Source organism: Natator depressus, chromosome 6 (assembly GCF_965152275.1).
Source record: "Natator depressus isolate rNatDep1 chromosome 6, rNatDep2.hap1, whole genome shotgun sequence".
NCBI classification, from domain to species: Eukaryota; Metazoa; Chordata; order Testudines; family Cheloniidae; genus Natator; species Natator depressus.
Genome location: NC_134239.1, coordinates 51,148,505 through 51,165,527, shown reverse-complemented (window position 1 = coordinate 51,165,527; position 17,023 = coordinate 51,148,505). Strand labels below are relative to the sequence as shown.

At 41.6% G+C, this 17,023-nt stretch overlaps 2 protein-coding genes across 6 annotated transcripts in view; both read left to right on the top strand.

The window, feature by feature from the left end:
* APIP (APAF1 interacting protein) overlaps positions 1-17,023 on the top strand; it is a 77,839-nt gene that overhangs the window by 14,500 nt on the left and 46,316 nt on the right. For 3 of the 5 annotated variants that reach the window (XM_074955269.1, XM_074955271.1, XM_074955268.1), the window contains exons 5-7: positions 896-1,031; positions 7,547-7,714; positions 8,456-12,904. In XM_074955269.1, coding sequence (XP_074811370.1) covers positions 896-1,031; positions 7,547-7,714; positions 8,456-8,555 — 404 coding nt within the window. In that variant the 3' untranslated portion in view covers positions 8,556-12,904. Of the gene's footprint in view, positions 1-895; positions 1,032-7,546; positions 7,715-8,455; positions 12,905-17,023 lie in introns of those variants that run through there. The other 2 variants (XR_012639899.1, XM_074955270.1) reach the window with 2 other exon arrangements.
* On the top strand, positions 1,928-4,655 carry LOC141990037 (uncharacterized). The gene is made up of 2 exons (XM_074956988.1): positions 1,928-2,929; positions 3,803-4,655. The coding sequence occupies exons 1-2, from the start codon at positions 2,398-2,400 to the stop codon at positions 4,243-4,245; spliced, it is 975 nt and encodes a 324-aa protein (XP_074813089.1). The 5' UTR covers positions 1,928-2,397; the 3' UTR covers positions 4,246-4,655.

The window sequence follows — 17,023 nt, the reverse complement described above, 5'->3', positions numbered from 1 at the left end:
CTGCTTCTATCCAATTCATCCTAATGGGGAAAAAAGGCAATACAACACCTTTATCTAATGCCTCTGGTCCCATTTAGAAATATATTTTAACTTTTTAAATGTATATTAATCTAACACTTCTGCACATTTTTATCAGTTTAATTTTATGGAATTTGATTTTAACAGTAGCTGAAGGTTTTATGCAATTGTACGAGATTTATGTCTTTTGTCCTCATCCCCGCCCCCCCTTCAAAAAAAAAATGATTTTGGGAGTCTATTCTTGTTTTCATGTAAAGGAAACTTGCACATGGAGAGCCTTTGCATATCCAAAGAAGAACTTGCAATTTTCAATAACATTGCAGGTTTATACCTTGTGATTCCTGTGCTTGACCTTTCAATCATTTTTTTTTTTTTTTTATACTGTGGTGTGGTGGAAAGTGATGTCAGGGAACCAGTTTATAGTCTCCAGAGAGAAATAGCTGTACATCAAAGAAACTCTCCTTCTCTTCAGAGTTCTTTGAATCTTCTTTGTACTCTTCTGCCACAAATAAGTCAAATTTTTAATTCTTTAGAACCTCAGCGCTCTTTGGTGATGTAATTAAAATGTTTTAGTCATCTCAACAGATGGAAATGTAAACTAGGTGCATGAGGGAGAAGGTTTGCCTGGAATTTGCACTAAAACCAGCTACTGACACCCTAAAGATAACTCTCACTGTTCTTTGTAGATTAGAGAGGACTTCTTATTAACATACCTTTTTGTTGCTCGAAAGAACTATTTTCCTTGTCTAGTCCATTAGCAAGGATGTTCAGCTGAAGTGTTGAAACTCATTTTCACATGTCAGTTTATCTTAATGGAAGATAGGGAGTCACATTTCAAGATGAAATACAGAGGCATCCCTTTTTCTTCTCCTCCTAGGAGCTGGAGCTGTGATCCATACTCATTCAAAAGCTGCTGTCATGGCTACCCTTCTCTATCCAGGAAGTGAGTTTAGAATTACCCATCAGGAAATGATAAAAGGGATCAAGAAATGCACTTCAGGAGGGTATTACAGGTAGATTCCCATTTACAAGACTAATCCGGCGTACAATGTTTCTGCTAAATGTCATCTTCAAAAATGTCAGTGTCTTTCGTGGTGTCAGCATTCAAGTGAGCGATATTTGTAATTGTCAGAGGAATATTCACTAAGGGGCTTATTTGAATAAAACTTACCATGCGTGTCTTGGACCAAAGCTCAAATCCAGTTTGAGGAACGTTAAACTGCCTAGGGAAGAACAATGTTTTCCAGTGTTATGAATTTCCCTTACATTTCAATATGCTGCTTTTATTGCGAATTTGAGTGATTCTGTGTACTAATGAAAGATGAAAGGCTGCCATTTTTTAATACTGATGCTAGATATAGTGAGAAGATAGCAGCCCCAGCTTCCAACATGCTGTCTCAGGGGTGACCCTAACCTGATGAAAAGAAAACACCCTATGGTTAGGGATAAAAAGTAACAAGATCTCTGTAACAACTCAGTCACTGACTTCTCCATAGAAGGTGCTGAATTATTCTAGATTTTATGTGGTGGTTTTTTGTGGGACTCTTTCCCACAAAGCATTGAGTTGAGACTAGCACACTCATTTCAGATAGTGTGTGACAACAAGATGAGAAATTACGGGATGTTAAAGATATACACCTCTGCACTTTCTTGGTGTTAATTTTGTAACTAACATTTTCCCCAAAAACTTTTGGGAAGGTAGAAATGCATTGAAGTTTGGATTTGACACAAGGGTGTGTTCTCTGCACATAAAGATGGCAACTTCACGAAAACTTTCCTTTGTCTGCATTAATATTTGTATTTTTAATGTATGGCAAAGGCACCTGATAGCACTGGATTATTATCTCGAATTTTGTATAAAAATCTTTTTTTTTTTTTTTTAATTCAATTTTCAGGGGGTGTTTCTGGGTATTGTTTTCTGGTGATTGTTCAGGTAAATATTAAGGATAGGATTTTCAAAATATTTATCATTGGCCTACGTCTGATCTCACTGAAGTCAGCAGAAGTTTTACCTTTGACCGAGCTCTGGTCTACACTGCGGGGTTCAGTCAAATTTAGCCATGTTAGGTCGATTTTAAAATGAATGCATCTACACAACCAACCCTGTCCTGTCAATCTAAAGGGCTCTTAAAATCGACTTCTGTACTCCTCCCCGGCGAGGGGAGTAGCGCTAAAATCGACCTTGCTGGGTCGAATTTGGGGTAGTGCAGACGCAGTTCGACAGTATTGGCCTCCGGGAGCTATCCCAGAGTGCTCCAACTGCTCTGGACAGCACTTTGAACTCCGATGCACTAGCCAGGTACCAAGGAAAAGCCCCGGGAACTTTTGAATTTCATTTCCTGTTTGGTCGGCGTTGCACACTCAGCAGCACAGGTGACCATGCAGTCCCCCCAGAATCGGAAACGAGCTCCAGCATGGACCAAAAGGGAGACACTGGATCTGATTGCTGCATGGGGAGAAGAATCTGTGCAGGCCGTACTCCGATCAAAAAGAAGAAATGCTAATATATATGCCAAAATCACACAGGGCATGGTGGAGAGAGGCTACAACAGGGACACACAGCCATGCTGCATGAAAGTTAAGGAGCTCAGGCAAGCCTACCAAAAGACAAAGGAGACAAATGGTCGCTCAGGGTCAGAGCCCCATACATGCCGCTTCTTTGATCAGCTGCATGGCATTCTAGGGGGGGACCTTACCACTACCCCACCACTGTCCACGGACACCTGCAAGGGGGTAGTCTCACGCAACAGGGAGGAGGATTTTGTGGATGAGGAAGAGGAGGAGGAAGAGAATGCGCAGCAGGCAGGTGGTGAATCCATTCTCCCTGGCAGCCAGGACCTTTTCATCACCCTGGAGCCATTACCCTCCCAAGGCAGGATCCCCGACACTGAAGGCGGAGGAGGCAGCTCTGGTGAGTGCACATTTGAAACTACAGTACAGGGTTTAAAAGCAATAGTGTTTAATGTTTGATTTGCCCTGAAGAATTGGGATACATTCGCGACCAGTACAGCTACTGGAAAAGTCTGTTAATGTATCTGGGGATGGAGCGGGAATCCTCCAGGGACATCTCCATGAAGCTCTCATGGAGGTACTCTGAAAGCCTTTGCAGAAGGTTTCTGGGGAGTGCTGCCTTATTTCATCCTCCACGGTAGGACACTTTACCACGCCAAGCCAGTGTCTTGAATCATTGCAGCACAAAGCATGGCAGCGAATGGTCCTGGGTTTTGATCGCATTCAAGCAACATTCGGTCTTTATCTTTCTGTGTTAGCCTCAGGAGAGTGATATCATTCATGGTCACCTGGTTGAAGTAGGGGAATTTTTGTAAGGAAACAGTAAAAGGACCCTGTTCATGCTGGGTTGTTTGCACTTGGCTAAAAGGGATCATCCCAGAGAGTAGCCATGCGATGGGGTGGGGGGAGGTGTGTGCTGCACATCCACCTGAAAACCACAGCCCCTCCTTTTAAATGTGAAACCCAACCAGCAGTGCTTGCTATGGGAAAGGATGGTGCTGCAGTTTGAAACCATTCCCACGTGTTATGAAGACATAAGAAGCCAACCCCGCGTACCAAAAGGCTTACCGTGGCTGCCTGGAAACCAAATTCTGTTGCCCAGCCATTTGAGATATGTCACCATACCAGCAGGCGCTCAATATAAAAGGCAAAATGCGACCTTGTACCTAAAGCACATGTGCTGTCTGCTGTGAATTGCGTGATTCACTGTGAAAGACTCTCCCTTTTGTTCTCAGAAATGTATCATCTTAAATTTTACTCTTCCTTTTTCCAGGTGCAAATGTTTCTATGCTCCCCCTATCATCTCCGTCCCTGAGGTTATCACAGATTAGAAGGCAAAAAAAACGCACTCGCGATGACATGTTTTCCGAGCTCATGCAGTCCTGCCGCACTGATAGGGCACAGCTTAATGCATGGAGGCATTCAGTGGCAGAGGCCAGGAAAGGACTAAGTGAGCACAAAGAACAGAGGCAGATGGTGAAGCTAATGGGGGAGCAAACGGACATGATGAAGCGTCCGTTGGAGCTGCAGGAAAGCCAACGAGCACAGGCCCCACTGCATCCATTGTATAATGGCCTGCCCTCCTCCAAGTTCCATGTCCTCCTCACCCAGATGTCCAAGAACGCACGGGGAGGAGACTCCAGGCACCCAGCCACTCCACTCCAGAGGATGGCCCAAGCAACAGAAGGCTGTTGTTCAAACAGTTTTGATTTGTAGTGTGGCTGCAATAAGCAATGTGGCCTTGTCCTTCCCTCCTCCCACACCCCACCCCACTCGGGCTCCCTTGTCAGTTATTTCACTTTTTTTTTTTTTAAATTAATAAAGAAAGAATGCATGGTTTCAAAACAATAGTTACTTTATTTCCTTTGCCAGCTGTGATCGAAGAGGGGAGAGTGGTTGGCTTACAGGGAATTAAAATCAACAAAGGGGGCGGGTTTGCAGCAAGGAGCAGCACACACAACTGTCACACCGTAACCTGGCCAGTCATGAAACTGGTTTTCAAAGCCTCTCTGATGCGCATCGCGCCTAGCTGTGCTCTTCTAATTGCCCTGGTGTCTGGCTGCTCAAAATTGGCCACCAGGCGATTTGCCTAAACCTCCCACCCCGCCATAAACGTCTCCCCATTACTCTCACAGATATTATGGAGCACACAGCAAGCAGCAATAACAATGGGAATGTTGGTTGCGCTGAGGTCTAACCTAGTCAGCAAACAGCGCCAGCAAGCTTTTAAATGTCCAAAAGCACATTCTACCACCATTCTGCACTTGCTCAGCCTATAGTTGAACTGCTTACTACTGTTCAGGCTACCTGTGTATGGCTTCATGAGCCATGGAAGCAAGGGGTAGGCTGCGTCCCCAAGGATAACTATTGGCATTTCAACATCCCCAATTGTAATTTTCTGGTCTGGGAAGTAAGTCCCTTCTTGCAACTGCTCGAACAGCCTGGAGTTCCTAAAGATGCAAGGGTCATGCACCTTTCCTAGCCATCCCACACTGATGTCGGTGAAACGTCCCTTGTGATCCACCAGTGTTTGCAGCACCATTGAGAAGTACCCCTTGTGGTTTATGTATTGGTTGGCAAGGAGGTCCGGTGCCAAGATAGGGATATGTGTTCCGTCTATCACCCCACCACAGTTACGGAACCCAGTTGCAGCAAAGCCATCCACTAAGACCTGCACATTTCCCAGAGTCACTCCCTTCGTAGCAGAACATCAGTGATTGCACTGGCTACTTGGATCACAGCAGTCCCCACAGTAGACTTGCCCACTCCAAATTGATTCCCGACTCACCGCTAGCAGTCAGGCGCTGCAAGCTTCCACAGGGCTATCGCCATTCACTTCTGAACTGTCAGGACAGCTCTCATCTTGGTATTCCTGCACTTCAGCGCGGGGGAAAGCAACTCTCAAAGTTCAAGGAAAGTGGCCTTACACATGCGAAAGTTTTGCAGCCACTGTGAATCATCCCATACCTGTGGTCCCACCAGTCTGTGCTTGTTTGCCGGGCCCAGAATTGGCATTCCACTGTATCAACCAGCCCCACTGCCGCCATGATGTCCCAATTGCCACAGCCTGTGCTTTCAGGAACGTCTTTTTCCATGTCCTCATCACAATCGTCCTCATGCTGGTGTCTCTTAGCCCGGTTCTGCACATACTCCAGGATAATGCGTGAGGTGTTTACAGTGCTCACAACAGCAGCGGTGAGCTGAGCGGGCTCCATGCTTGCCGTCGTATGGCGTCTTGTAACCCAAGAAAAAAGGCGCGAAACGATTGTCTGCTGTTGCTTTGAGGGAGGGAGCGGCGACTGACGACATGTACGCAAAACCACTCTCGACAATGTTTTTGCCCCATCAGGCATTGGGAGCTTAACCCAGAATTCCAGTGGGCAGCGGAGACTGTGGGATAGCTACCTACAGTGCACCGCTCCTTAAGTCGATGCTAGCCACTCATAAACAGTTTTGAAAATCCCCAACCGTCAGTTATCCCAGGCCATCTTTAAAAAAGAGTAGCATGAGCCTGGTCTCTCTCTATTTTTCTCTCAATAATAAATTAATACTTAGCACGTGCATACCATCTAAAAATCTCAAGGTGTTTTATAGACCTTAATTCTCACAAACAACCTTGTGAAGCTGGTAAGTGGTTTTATAGAAGAAGGCACAGAGAAGTGTTGTGACTTGTCTAAATTCACTCAGACGGTGGCAGAGCTGGGACTAGAACTTAGGACATGTTGCTCCCAGTTGTCTGTCCTAACTCCTAGCCAACACTTCAGCGCTTGTTTTAATTTCCACGCTGTATGTGAGTAGTAGGTGAGCTCACAAACATTGCTACAGTTGTTTCATTCATTAGACTGTAGAGTGCTTTGGGATGCCTTCAGCATGAAAGATTCTGTATAGAATCAGATTTTCTCTCTTTCTATGAATAAACACATCTAATACTAGATTTACTACTTTCAGCATTGCTTCTTATCTATAATGTGGCTCCATCTTTTTTGAAGATGTTCTCCCACCAACTATTTAAAAAATACCTGTATGATCTTAATGGTGAATCTGAATTTGAACTAGAGATTTATTATATCTATTTAAACAAGTTTCTGCAAATATTAATTAAGGTTCAAACAACGCCAAATATCCTGGTCTCTCTTTGCTACACCCTGTTGTGCAAGTTCCACTGAACAGCATGCAGCATCTTACCTATAGTGCAGTGGTTCTCAAACTATTGTTGCAGATTGCACGTATCCCACTGAGGACTCTGTCACAACAGAGAAACATCTTTAATTCTTCAAGCACTGACACTTACTTCTACCTTGATCAGGACTCTGTCAGGGTTTCCAAAGTCTTTTTTAGACCAACCAAATTTAGACATTTTAATCCTAAGTGGCTGCTTCATATCTTTCTTTATTAAGTGTTTTTTTTTAAATAAATTCAGCCATGATCAAGTTAGTAGATGTTGCCAATATTGGAGGGATAACCAGCGCAGAAGAGGACAGACCAAAACTGCTAAGTGACTCATATTGATGAAAGCAGTAAGGGCAGGCAATGAAAGGAGATTTAGTGCTGAGAAAAGTAAATTCCTAAATCCAAGGAGAGAGAATAAACAGCGGATACAAAATAATGATATGTAAGCAAGCAGTTACACGAAGTGCATTAAAGTATTTTTATTTTCTTTTGTCCTGAATACGGTTCAAGTATTCCCAGAGTAGTGTAACCCAGCACTATAGCTTTCATAGAGAAGATGTTGGATCAGGTTTGGGACCGGAAGTGTCCTTGAGAGGATGTATAGCATAGCATTGTTCACAAGATGAAAGAGTTTGAGAATCACTGTTAAAGATGTTACCAAATCCTCTGCAAATAATGAAGGGAGAACCTCCTTGATTGGGGAAAGCTTAGGACGATGGCTCTTAGATGTGGAAAAGAACTGATATCATCCATGCCATGTAAGAGCAGGAACAGAGTAGTCTCCTGATAGAAAACACTTCAGAAAGCATTGGTTTTTAATTGCAATAATACCTCATTTTCTGTTTAGATATGATGATAAGTTAGTGGTCCCCATCGTTGAGAACACACCAGAGGAGAAGGATCTCAAGGAACGAATGGCACATGCAATGAATGAATACCCAGACTCTTGTGCTGTATTGGTCAGACGTCATGGAGTTTACGTGTGGGGAGAAACGTGGGAAAAAGCCAAAACAATGTGAGTGCAATTTAAAGAAGGTCATATCTGTTGCCATAGTAGCCCTGAAATATTAATGGAGGTAGAATCACTGCATATGCATCCCAGCCACAGTTGATACTTCACTCTCTTGGCTCACACCACCAGTGACAATTGTCCCAGTCTACAGGGTTCTTGACAACTTCTTTTCATGTGGGAAAACAGAATCTGTGATCATTCCTCTGACAATCTGCATATAAAGACTCTGATTGATTTTGGTGGAGTTTATATAGGCCGTTGGAGAGGAAACTTAGACTTGTTTCCTCATGGTTATGGAGCAGCCATTGGCATCTGGAAGAGCCATCATTGCCCAGTTTGCCAACCTGTGGGAACAGATAGTCCAGATTCCCACATACACATCAGCTTCTGGGGAAGATCTCCAAGTTGCTTACATGGGCCCCTTGCAGTATCCTCCTCAACAGCCTCAGCCTACAGCCACACATGATGGGCTGTTTAACGAGAGTCCATTTCCCCACCTGCCAGCGGAGAGCTGTGCAGCACAAACCCTGAGCACCACAGAGGCCTTGCTAATCCGCCCCCACCAGAGACTTTACCGTGGAGGTGGAGTGACTATTGCAATAAAGTGATAGCGGGAGTGTGCTGCCTGACCACTGTGCTATCAATGGTCAGTGTATAGAAGAAAAATGTTCGCTTTTTAAACATGTGCAGCTTCCTAAGGATGCTTCCCAACTCCACATTTCTCCTGTTCTCTTTTTACTGAAGGTGCGAATGTTATGATTACCTGTTCGATATCGCAGTACAGATGAAGCAGCATGGACTAAATCCTGCAAAACATCCAGCTGAAGAAAACGGGATTGTATAAACTACTACAACACAGTTCTATACCCCCACCCACCCAAAATTGCAGTGCAAAAAGTGGAAATTTATTTGTCAACCTTCAAGCATTTATAATTGAATGCCCTTCTCCTGCATGTAGTAGAGCATGCTTTATGTCTGTCAAAAGGTGAATAATAACAGCAAGTGGAGGAAACGTAGCCCCCAATCCTGCAAGCTGATCTGTGCAGGCAGACCCCTATGCCCAGGTGCACACCTTGACTGCAGGATCAGGGTCGTGCATAGCAATCCTTCTTTCGGGCTTGGTTTTTTTTTCCTTCAGTAGCAATTGTTGAATGTCATTTGATTAATTTCAGTGCGCATGGTGTGTCACTTGTGTACCTTGGACAGGAAAACTACAGTGGATTTGGCTCCCTGTTGCCAAAAAATCACTGCTTAATAATAGCTGAACTGTCTTAGTTAGTTTTTATGAGAAATTTAATTTTATCAGATTATCATTTTTGTATCTGTTTAAATATATAAACACATTAAATCAGTAATTGAATGTTTTAAGCAGACAAAGGAATTCAGAGCAGAAACCTTAACTCCACCTCAGTGTGCCTGACTTTGATACAGCAGCATATAGTACACGTAGGCTAATTGTACAGTCAGTTGTGCCTCCCATCTCTCTCTCTCTCTCTCAGGAACAGGGCCTGCAGCAGAGCTAGTTTGGAGGGGCCAGCAGGCTGGCTCTTAAGCCAGCAGCAGCTTACTGGCTGTTCAACGCTCATTCCCACCATTGTGCCTGCTCCTATGTTACCTTGTTCCTGCTGCTCTTGCCTTGCACCCAGCCTTGTCTCTGTCTTACCCTTGGCTTGAACCTGCTTGCCTGCTACCCTGTTTGCTGCAGTTCTTGAGCTCTGGCTTGACCTTAGGCTCCGGCTTCTGACTACTGACTCCTGGCTTAACTGTCAGCTCTGGTATTTAGCTCCTGACCTCCAGCTTGACCCATGGCTCTGGCTTCTTACTACTGACTCTGGCTTGACCTCTGGCTACGGTATCCAGTTCCTGCCCTCTGGCTTGATCCTTAGCTCTGGTGTCTAGCTCCTGACCTCCAGCATGACCCTTGGCTCCAGCTTCTGACTACTGACTCCAGCTTTGACCCTAACCTTCGTTCCCGACGTCTGTTCCGACCCTCAGGTCTAACGCTCACTCTGACTACTAGGCTAGATTGCCCTTGATGGTCACCTGACACTATTGTGCAGTGTAAATAACCTTGAGTGAGTATCTGCTCCTCTGACTCTCCTAATCCCTAGAAAACAACACCACCACCCATACTCGCCTTGCTGGACAATGTCCATTTAGGTGACCTGGATTTATATGTATATACTCAGAATAATATCTGTATTGAGAAGAGTTAGTTAAACTTAAAGTCAGAGATTGAGGGACCAAGTAAGCCAGACACAAAGACAGTCTTGGATAAACCCACTTCTATATTTTTATGCAGCATCCAGCATCAATATTTAGGTAGTTTGTAATTTTTCTAGAATCAGTGGTTTTATTAAAATCAATATAGCACTGTATTTAATTGAAAGAGAAAAATGTCCAAAATAGTATCTGAGCAAAAACTGATTATAGCACTTAGGGTATGTCTACACTGCAGACATCTGTGGTTGGCCCATGCCAGCTAACTCTGACTCATGGGGCTGTCTAATTGCAGTGTAGACTTCAGGGCTAGGGCTGCAGCCCAAGCTCTGGGACCCTCCCACCTTGCTGGGTCCTAGAGCCCAGGCTTCAGCCCGAGCACAGAGGTCTACACTACAATTGTGCAATGTAGTAGCCGTGTTGGTCCCAGGATGCTAGTGAGATGAGGCAGGTGAGGTAATATCTTTTATTAGAGCAACTTCTTTTTGTGTGAGAAAGACAAGCTGTTGAGCCACACAGAGCTCTTCTTCGGGTTTGGGAAAGATACTCCCAGCATCACAGCAAAATGCAAGGTGGAGCAGATGCTGAGGATAAGCAGTTAGCACATATTGTAAGGAACCGACCCAAAGATGCCTGTTCCTGAAAATCAGAGCGATCTTCAAAGATTCCAGAGCCTAAATTTGAACAAAACCCTTTCTAATCTAATTAGTGGTTTCACATATTAGTATTAAGATCCCTTTGACTATTTATTCTACTTTAATAACTTGTTTAGAATATCTTTGCCTTTGTCCTGCTTCTCCCACGCAGGTTTGGGTGTTCCTAATCCACTACGCAACTCTCAGATTCCCCTGCACGTGGCCCAAGCCAGAGGGGGGCGCTATTCCACTCATTTGACAGGTGGATTCTACTAGTTATTTTTGACTATGAGATGGTTTGGAAGAAAAGGAGGGAGAGGTTTTTTTTAGATTGCTGTGGATGAATATCTTCCAGAAATCACTTTGATTTTCTCACTTCAATTGTAAGTTTCTGAAATGCTCCACCTGCCAATGAAAAAAAAAATTAAATACTTTTTTTGCTCTTGCAGCTTTCTGTTTATAACTTCACAATCATATAATTTTATTATTATTATTTTGTAGGGTGGTGGGTTTGGTGTGGAAAACCTTAGGTGGAGGTTTATGACAAATACACACTGATATAATCTTTTACTATAATTTAACTTTTTTATTTTCTTCTGCAACTTCTCTTTGTATTGAAATGATTTTTATTTATTAATTATTATTATTATTGCCATCATATTGCCTGCACTTTCTCTCAAAAAAGAGGGTTTTGGTTTGGTCAGACTTGGACATCTATTTTTGAAGGTCAATAAAAAGGGTAATGAAGATGTAGAGGTGATGTGGGCAACAGTTCAGTCTCTATTTTCTGTTAAGTATATACTGGAAAAAGATACTAGGCACCATATTCGATGAAGGATTAATATATTTTAATTGTGATGTCTCTTTTATATTGCTGTGAGATATTGCATTTTTTCTAGCTCTGCTTCTAAATATTTAGCTGTGTGCTGGACTGTGGTTCATAATTTCTGCAGGACTAATGACCCATGGTGGTTCTGTTGATAGTTGTCTGTAGCCACTCAAGTTGAAAATTTCAGTATCAGTTGACAGAATCTATACCACTGGACTGGATACTTTTTTTAAAAAATTGCAGAATTCAAAAATTAGATATGAAGCCTGAAGCACCAGTTGAACTACTAATTTGTTCCTGAGTGTTATGTTAATGTTGTTGTTTTTTAATAAAGCCTATAACTGATGGCCTTGGAATCCTCTGCTAACTTAGGTTCTCTTCTGAACGAAGAAAAAGCTAACAATTCTATAGCTTGCCCTTGGGAATGAATTACTACAAGACTGATATTCTGTCTTAATTTTTCCTTCACAAAGGAATTCACTTTCAATAAGATCTTGTTAAAGACCATTAGAATTTTAAAACATCTTGATAAATGTCTTTATGACCATAATTAACCATGGTAAAATTTCATCAAATGTCATGATTCCGGATATAAACAATGCCATGAGGGTCAAAAAGTACATTATTCACTGAAATACAGTATTCCATAATAATGCATTTTAATATCTTCTTCCACCATATTGGGGAATGGCCAGTGTTGGAAGCAGGGTATCAGTTTGGATGGGCTAATGGTCTGATCAGATTGAGTAATTATGTCTCCTTGGATACCTCTGTAAATCAAGAGCTACAGTATATAGAAATAAATTTTACTTTGTTCTATGAAAAAGATCAGCTGACTCCTTTATTATATTGATTATGTGTGCCATAATGTCGACAGTCAGGTTTGCCTTTTAGGGTAAGGAGAAATTATCTCCTTTTTTTGTCTCTCTTGTGACCTTATGCAATTGTTCTCCCAGGTCTGCTTAGAAATAAATTGTGGTGTGCTGAACTTATCCAACAAATATGATGTTCTGTCTTGATCAAGCTTTGCATTGGACTTTGTGATGTGACCAAAGGTCTGCAAATAGGCATTTTTAGTTAGGAATGACTTAATTGCGAGGAACATTACCCACTATACATTTTGTAGGACAATATACTGTTCCCTCCTTGGAAGAATTCAAGTACTTTCACCAGGAAGTAGTTAATCTTTCATCCCTTCAAATTCCGCTATCCTGCCCCTTCTTGAATAAGTTCCTTGAAAGAACTGCAGTACTGGTGAATGTTTAGATAGACCCCATCTATCTCTGAGGGATGGAGTTTAAGGCCATGTCTAAACTACCACTTATTTTGGCAAAACTTACATCACTCAGAGGTGTGGAAAAATACCCCTGAGCAACAAAAGTTTTGCTGGCATAAGTGGTAGTGTGCACAGCACTATGTCGCAGGAGAGCTTCTCCCGCTGACATAACTACTGTCACTTGTTGAGGTGGTTTTATTGTTTTGATGGGAGGGCTCTCTCCTTTTGGTATAGAGCGACTACATGAACGATCTTACAATGGTGCAGCTGCATCAGTACAGTTCTGCCACTGTAAGCTCGCTAGTGTAGAAATGGCCTAAAATGACCTCCTCACACGAATTTTCTTCAGCAAAATTCAGTGAGGAAAGCCTCGGTTTTGTCTTTCATTTCCCACTTTCTACCAGTGACCAAATTTGGCTGGTCTTGGATTCCTTACACTATTTAGGAAGAACACAGCCATTGCACTGAGTATGAGTGATTGCAGCTTGAATTATTTCTGTTTTCCCTATAATTCACCCTCTACCTTAAGAAAACAAAATTCTGCTGGTAATGTAGCCAACCAAGCTCCCTTTCCCTGCATTTCATCAAAGTAGTGCCACTTTTCTTTTTCACTGACGATGGATTTCATCTTTTCTCCCCAAATATGACTGAAAAGCTAATGGGCTATTTCCTACTTGACTTCTTCTTCTATTGTTTTTGGACCCCTATTTCCTTTTCAGTTACTTGTCTTTTGTGGCTTAGACTTCGTTATTTCTATTATTTCATATATACACCCATTCTGTATTGTATCTACTGAACTCCATGTCTTCAGTTCTGAGCAAATTTACTCAATTAAAATGAAACTATATTTTTTAACAAGAACCATGTTTTCAAGTGAAGTTGAAGGAGAGGAATTTTGAAAGTGAACAGTTAATACAGGGATCTGATCAAACCCATTGTATAGGGCTTACTCCCACTTTCCCGCGTAGGTGCTCTAGTTCCTAGTTCAGACTTGCCTTACTGTGATTTTTTCCCCCTATTATTCATGCTTTTTTACCCAATTTGAGCACCCAGCAAAGTCGTATTCAGTACTTTTTACTGTCAAACTGATGGGTTTGGGTGGAGCTTTGTCCTGTGTGATGCATAGGCCTGTGCCACTGTTAACCAAGTTTGCCCTTCCAACCTTCCAGTGGTGATTACCAACAGTGTGGTGACCTTTTTCTACATCATTGTTCACATATTCTGTGTCAAATGTGTCATTATTGATCCACTAGCTGAGCTACCGTAGCATCTGTATTTTCTTGGCTAATTTTTCTCATCACTAGATGTATTTCTCAGTACCGGACATTTGGTTTTTGGTGGGGAGCATTCACTGCAGCAGTCAGAGTGATGATCTGTGGGTTGCAGCAGAGACTGAGAATAAGAACTCCTGTGTCCTTCTGACTCACTGTGTGATTTTTGACCGGTCATGTAATCTCTCTGCTCTAATCATGCTCTGCTCCTGTTGTAGCACCGATTAACGTGTGTAAACAGTGTCAAGATCTTTGTATTTAAGATGCTATATATTTGAAAGATGTTAAGCAGCTTCTGTCTTCCTTAGTGCTGTTATCACCCCAGAGATATGCTAGCAAACAGATTCATTGCTGATGTTTCAATCCAACTACAGGTAGTTTCTGTTTACAATCTGATAGCTGATGGTGACCTCTGATACCTTCTCTAAACTGCACTATCTCTTTAAAAGTGAATTCCTGTTAGTATTGAATTAATAAAAAAAGGTTTTCAAGCCTAGCATTTACAATCCTAGTGGAACATAGTTATATCATTGTACAGTACTGATGTTTAAAACAAATACAAAAAAGCTTCCACAGTTACTTGCTATTTTGCTCCATTAGTACTGCACTGACTGACTAGACTAGAGGGTACAAGGACAAGCATTTTTCTTGCCATCTTTGTTCTTCAAGATTTGTATGTTAATAACCAATAAACATTTGATCTGCTTTGACCTCTCTTTAACAGAGGTGTAAAGACTGCCTCTATAAAATTTCACTGGTAACATAACTCCACATAGGAATTTTTTCTCTTTCAATACATGCTTCCTCCACCCCCAGCTGTATTTTGTAACTGGCTGGAAGCTGAAGCTAGACAAATTTAAACTGGAAATAAGGTATACATTTTTAACAGTGAAGGTAACTAACCACTGGAACAGTTTTTCAAGGGTCATGGCATATTCTCCATCACTGCCAATTAAATCAAGATAGGATTTTTTTTTAAAGACATGCTCTAGTTCAAAAGAAATTATTGTGCAGAAGTTTCATGGCCTGTTATACAGGTCAGGCTAAATGATCACAATTGTCCCTTCTAGCCTTTGAACTCCCTGTACTCTCATTTTATTCTGAGTCCAGCTGAGAGATTTTCTTCATAATAATAGAAGATTTAGTCCCAATAGAACAGCAGTTATCACCCTTTTTCTGACTGGTCCATCATCTAGTCAGGACTGAGTTAGAACTCTAAATACCTTTTGAGGATCTGGACCTAAGGCACTAAGCATTCTTAAAACTATTGCCCTATGTCTACTGTACTTGTTTGACTAAGGTGTTTTTGTACATTTGCAGCAAGTGTTTGATCACCTTCACAATTCTAACTGATTATCTGAGTTTAGTATCACCAGCTCGTGTTATGTACAAAATGCTAACCTATCTATTACTGGTGGATCATATAAACTACTAATTATAAATGAAAATCAGATGTTACTTCATACTGGTTAGTTTTTCAAAAAACATCCCATTTGGTTTTCAGAAGGCAGAAGTTGGCAAAATGCAAAAACTTGTCATATTTAATGATATGCCTGTAATCCACATTAGCTTCATAATTATTTACCATAAGTACTCTATTATGTTAATTGATCTTGCATTACATTTCCTCTGACACCTCAACCTTCATTTTAAAAAGTCAAAACCTAAAAGGACAGAAGGAGCAACATAGGAAAATTGGTAACAGGACCGGAAGCCTTTCTCTGAAATCCTTACGTGTTTGCTTTTTGGCAGCTTCTGTTAAGTGAATTGGTTTTGATTCTCTTCCTGTGGAAAATCACATCACCAAGAAAACACTACTGCATTTGCCACCAATAGCAGTCTCAATGGAGGGGCTAGCTGTTAAATTGGCATGAAGACTGAACCACCCTGCAGGTGTTACCTCCATGTCAGCGAGGCACACTCGCTTTGGTAATGGGGGAGAACAGTATGGGGAAGTGTGCATTGATGCTGTACCCTAATAAACGGAGGATTGTGTCTCCACTACTGTCCGTTGAACACTAATCTACTTCTGAAAAATGTTGATGAAGAAATACGATGCTCCGTGTTTGTACCATAGTCAAGGAATGTTTAGTTTTCTGCCATTGTTTTGCTTTTTTTCCCCCACTGCTATATTCCCCAATTTCTTTCAACCAGAGAAATTTACCAGACTCAGTTATATAAAAAGGGAGTGTGTAGCAGCCAAGCAAGCTACCGTAACGTTTTCAAAGTAAATGCCTCTCTTGCCCCTCTGTTTTTTAAAAAAAAAAAAAAAAAAAAAAGGCATCTGTGGATAAGTCACTGCCCTCTTCGTACATTATTAGATTCAAATAGTGCTATCTTGCTTTTAACGCTTGCTTATCCAAATTGTTGCCATAAGAGGCCACATTCAAACTTGATGTAAAGAACTTTACATCTTACAAACTTGTGGGTAAAGAAAGTTAGCAGTCCTACTACTTCAGCACCTAAACTCAATGTGGCTAGCAGAGGTTAGGAAGGAATCATTCCTTCCTTTGGAGTAATATTGGACAATTGGCTACTACACACTACAGGAAGGGGGATATGAAGAGATGTTTTTTCCTGTGCCTAAGGCAGAATATCAGACCAACTAGACTTACACTGCATACAAATATAGGCTGTGGAGCTGTGCTGGATTTTTGTAACAAAACCTAAAATAAATAATTTAGTTCTGGATTGTGTTGCCAATTAAACTGAAACTGCAAAGCATTCTGAACAGATGAAAGTAACTTCAGCTGGGTTTTAGAGTTTTGAGGTTTGTTCAAAACAAAACCAGGAATTCCATTTTAATGAATCGTGAGCTGAACTGTCGTGAGTTTTTCCACGTCTCTTGTGTCAATTCTTTTGCTTCTGCTAGACCACAATCGGAAGGAATAGTGATCAGATGGTGTAAAATACAAAAAGCAGAATGGGAAAATTTGTCTAGATATGAAGCAGTGATGAATGACATTGTTTCAAATTGGTCAGACAGCAATTACAAAGACCCATTGTTTTCCTTAACTGTAAGAGATCATGCTACAATCCAAGCAAGTTTCTCACACCTGGCACATATAAAATTACAGACTT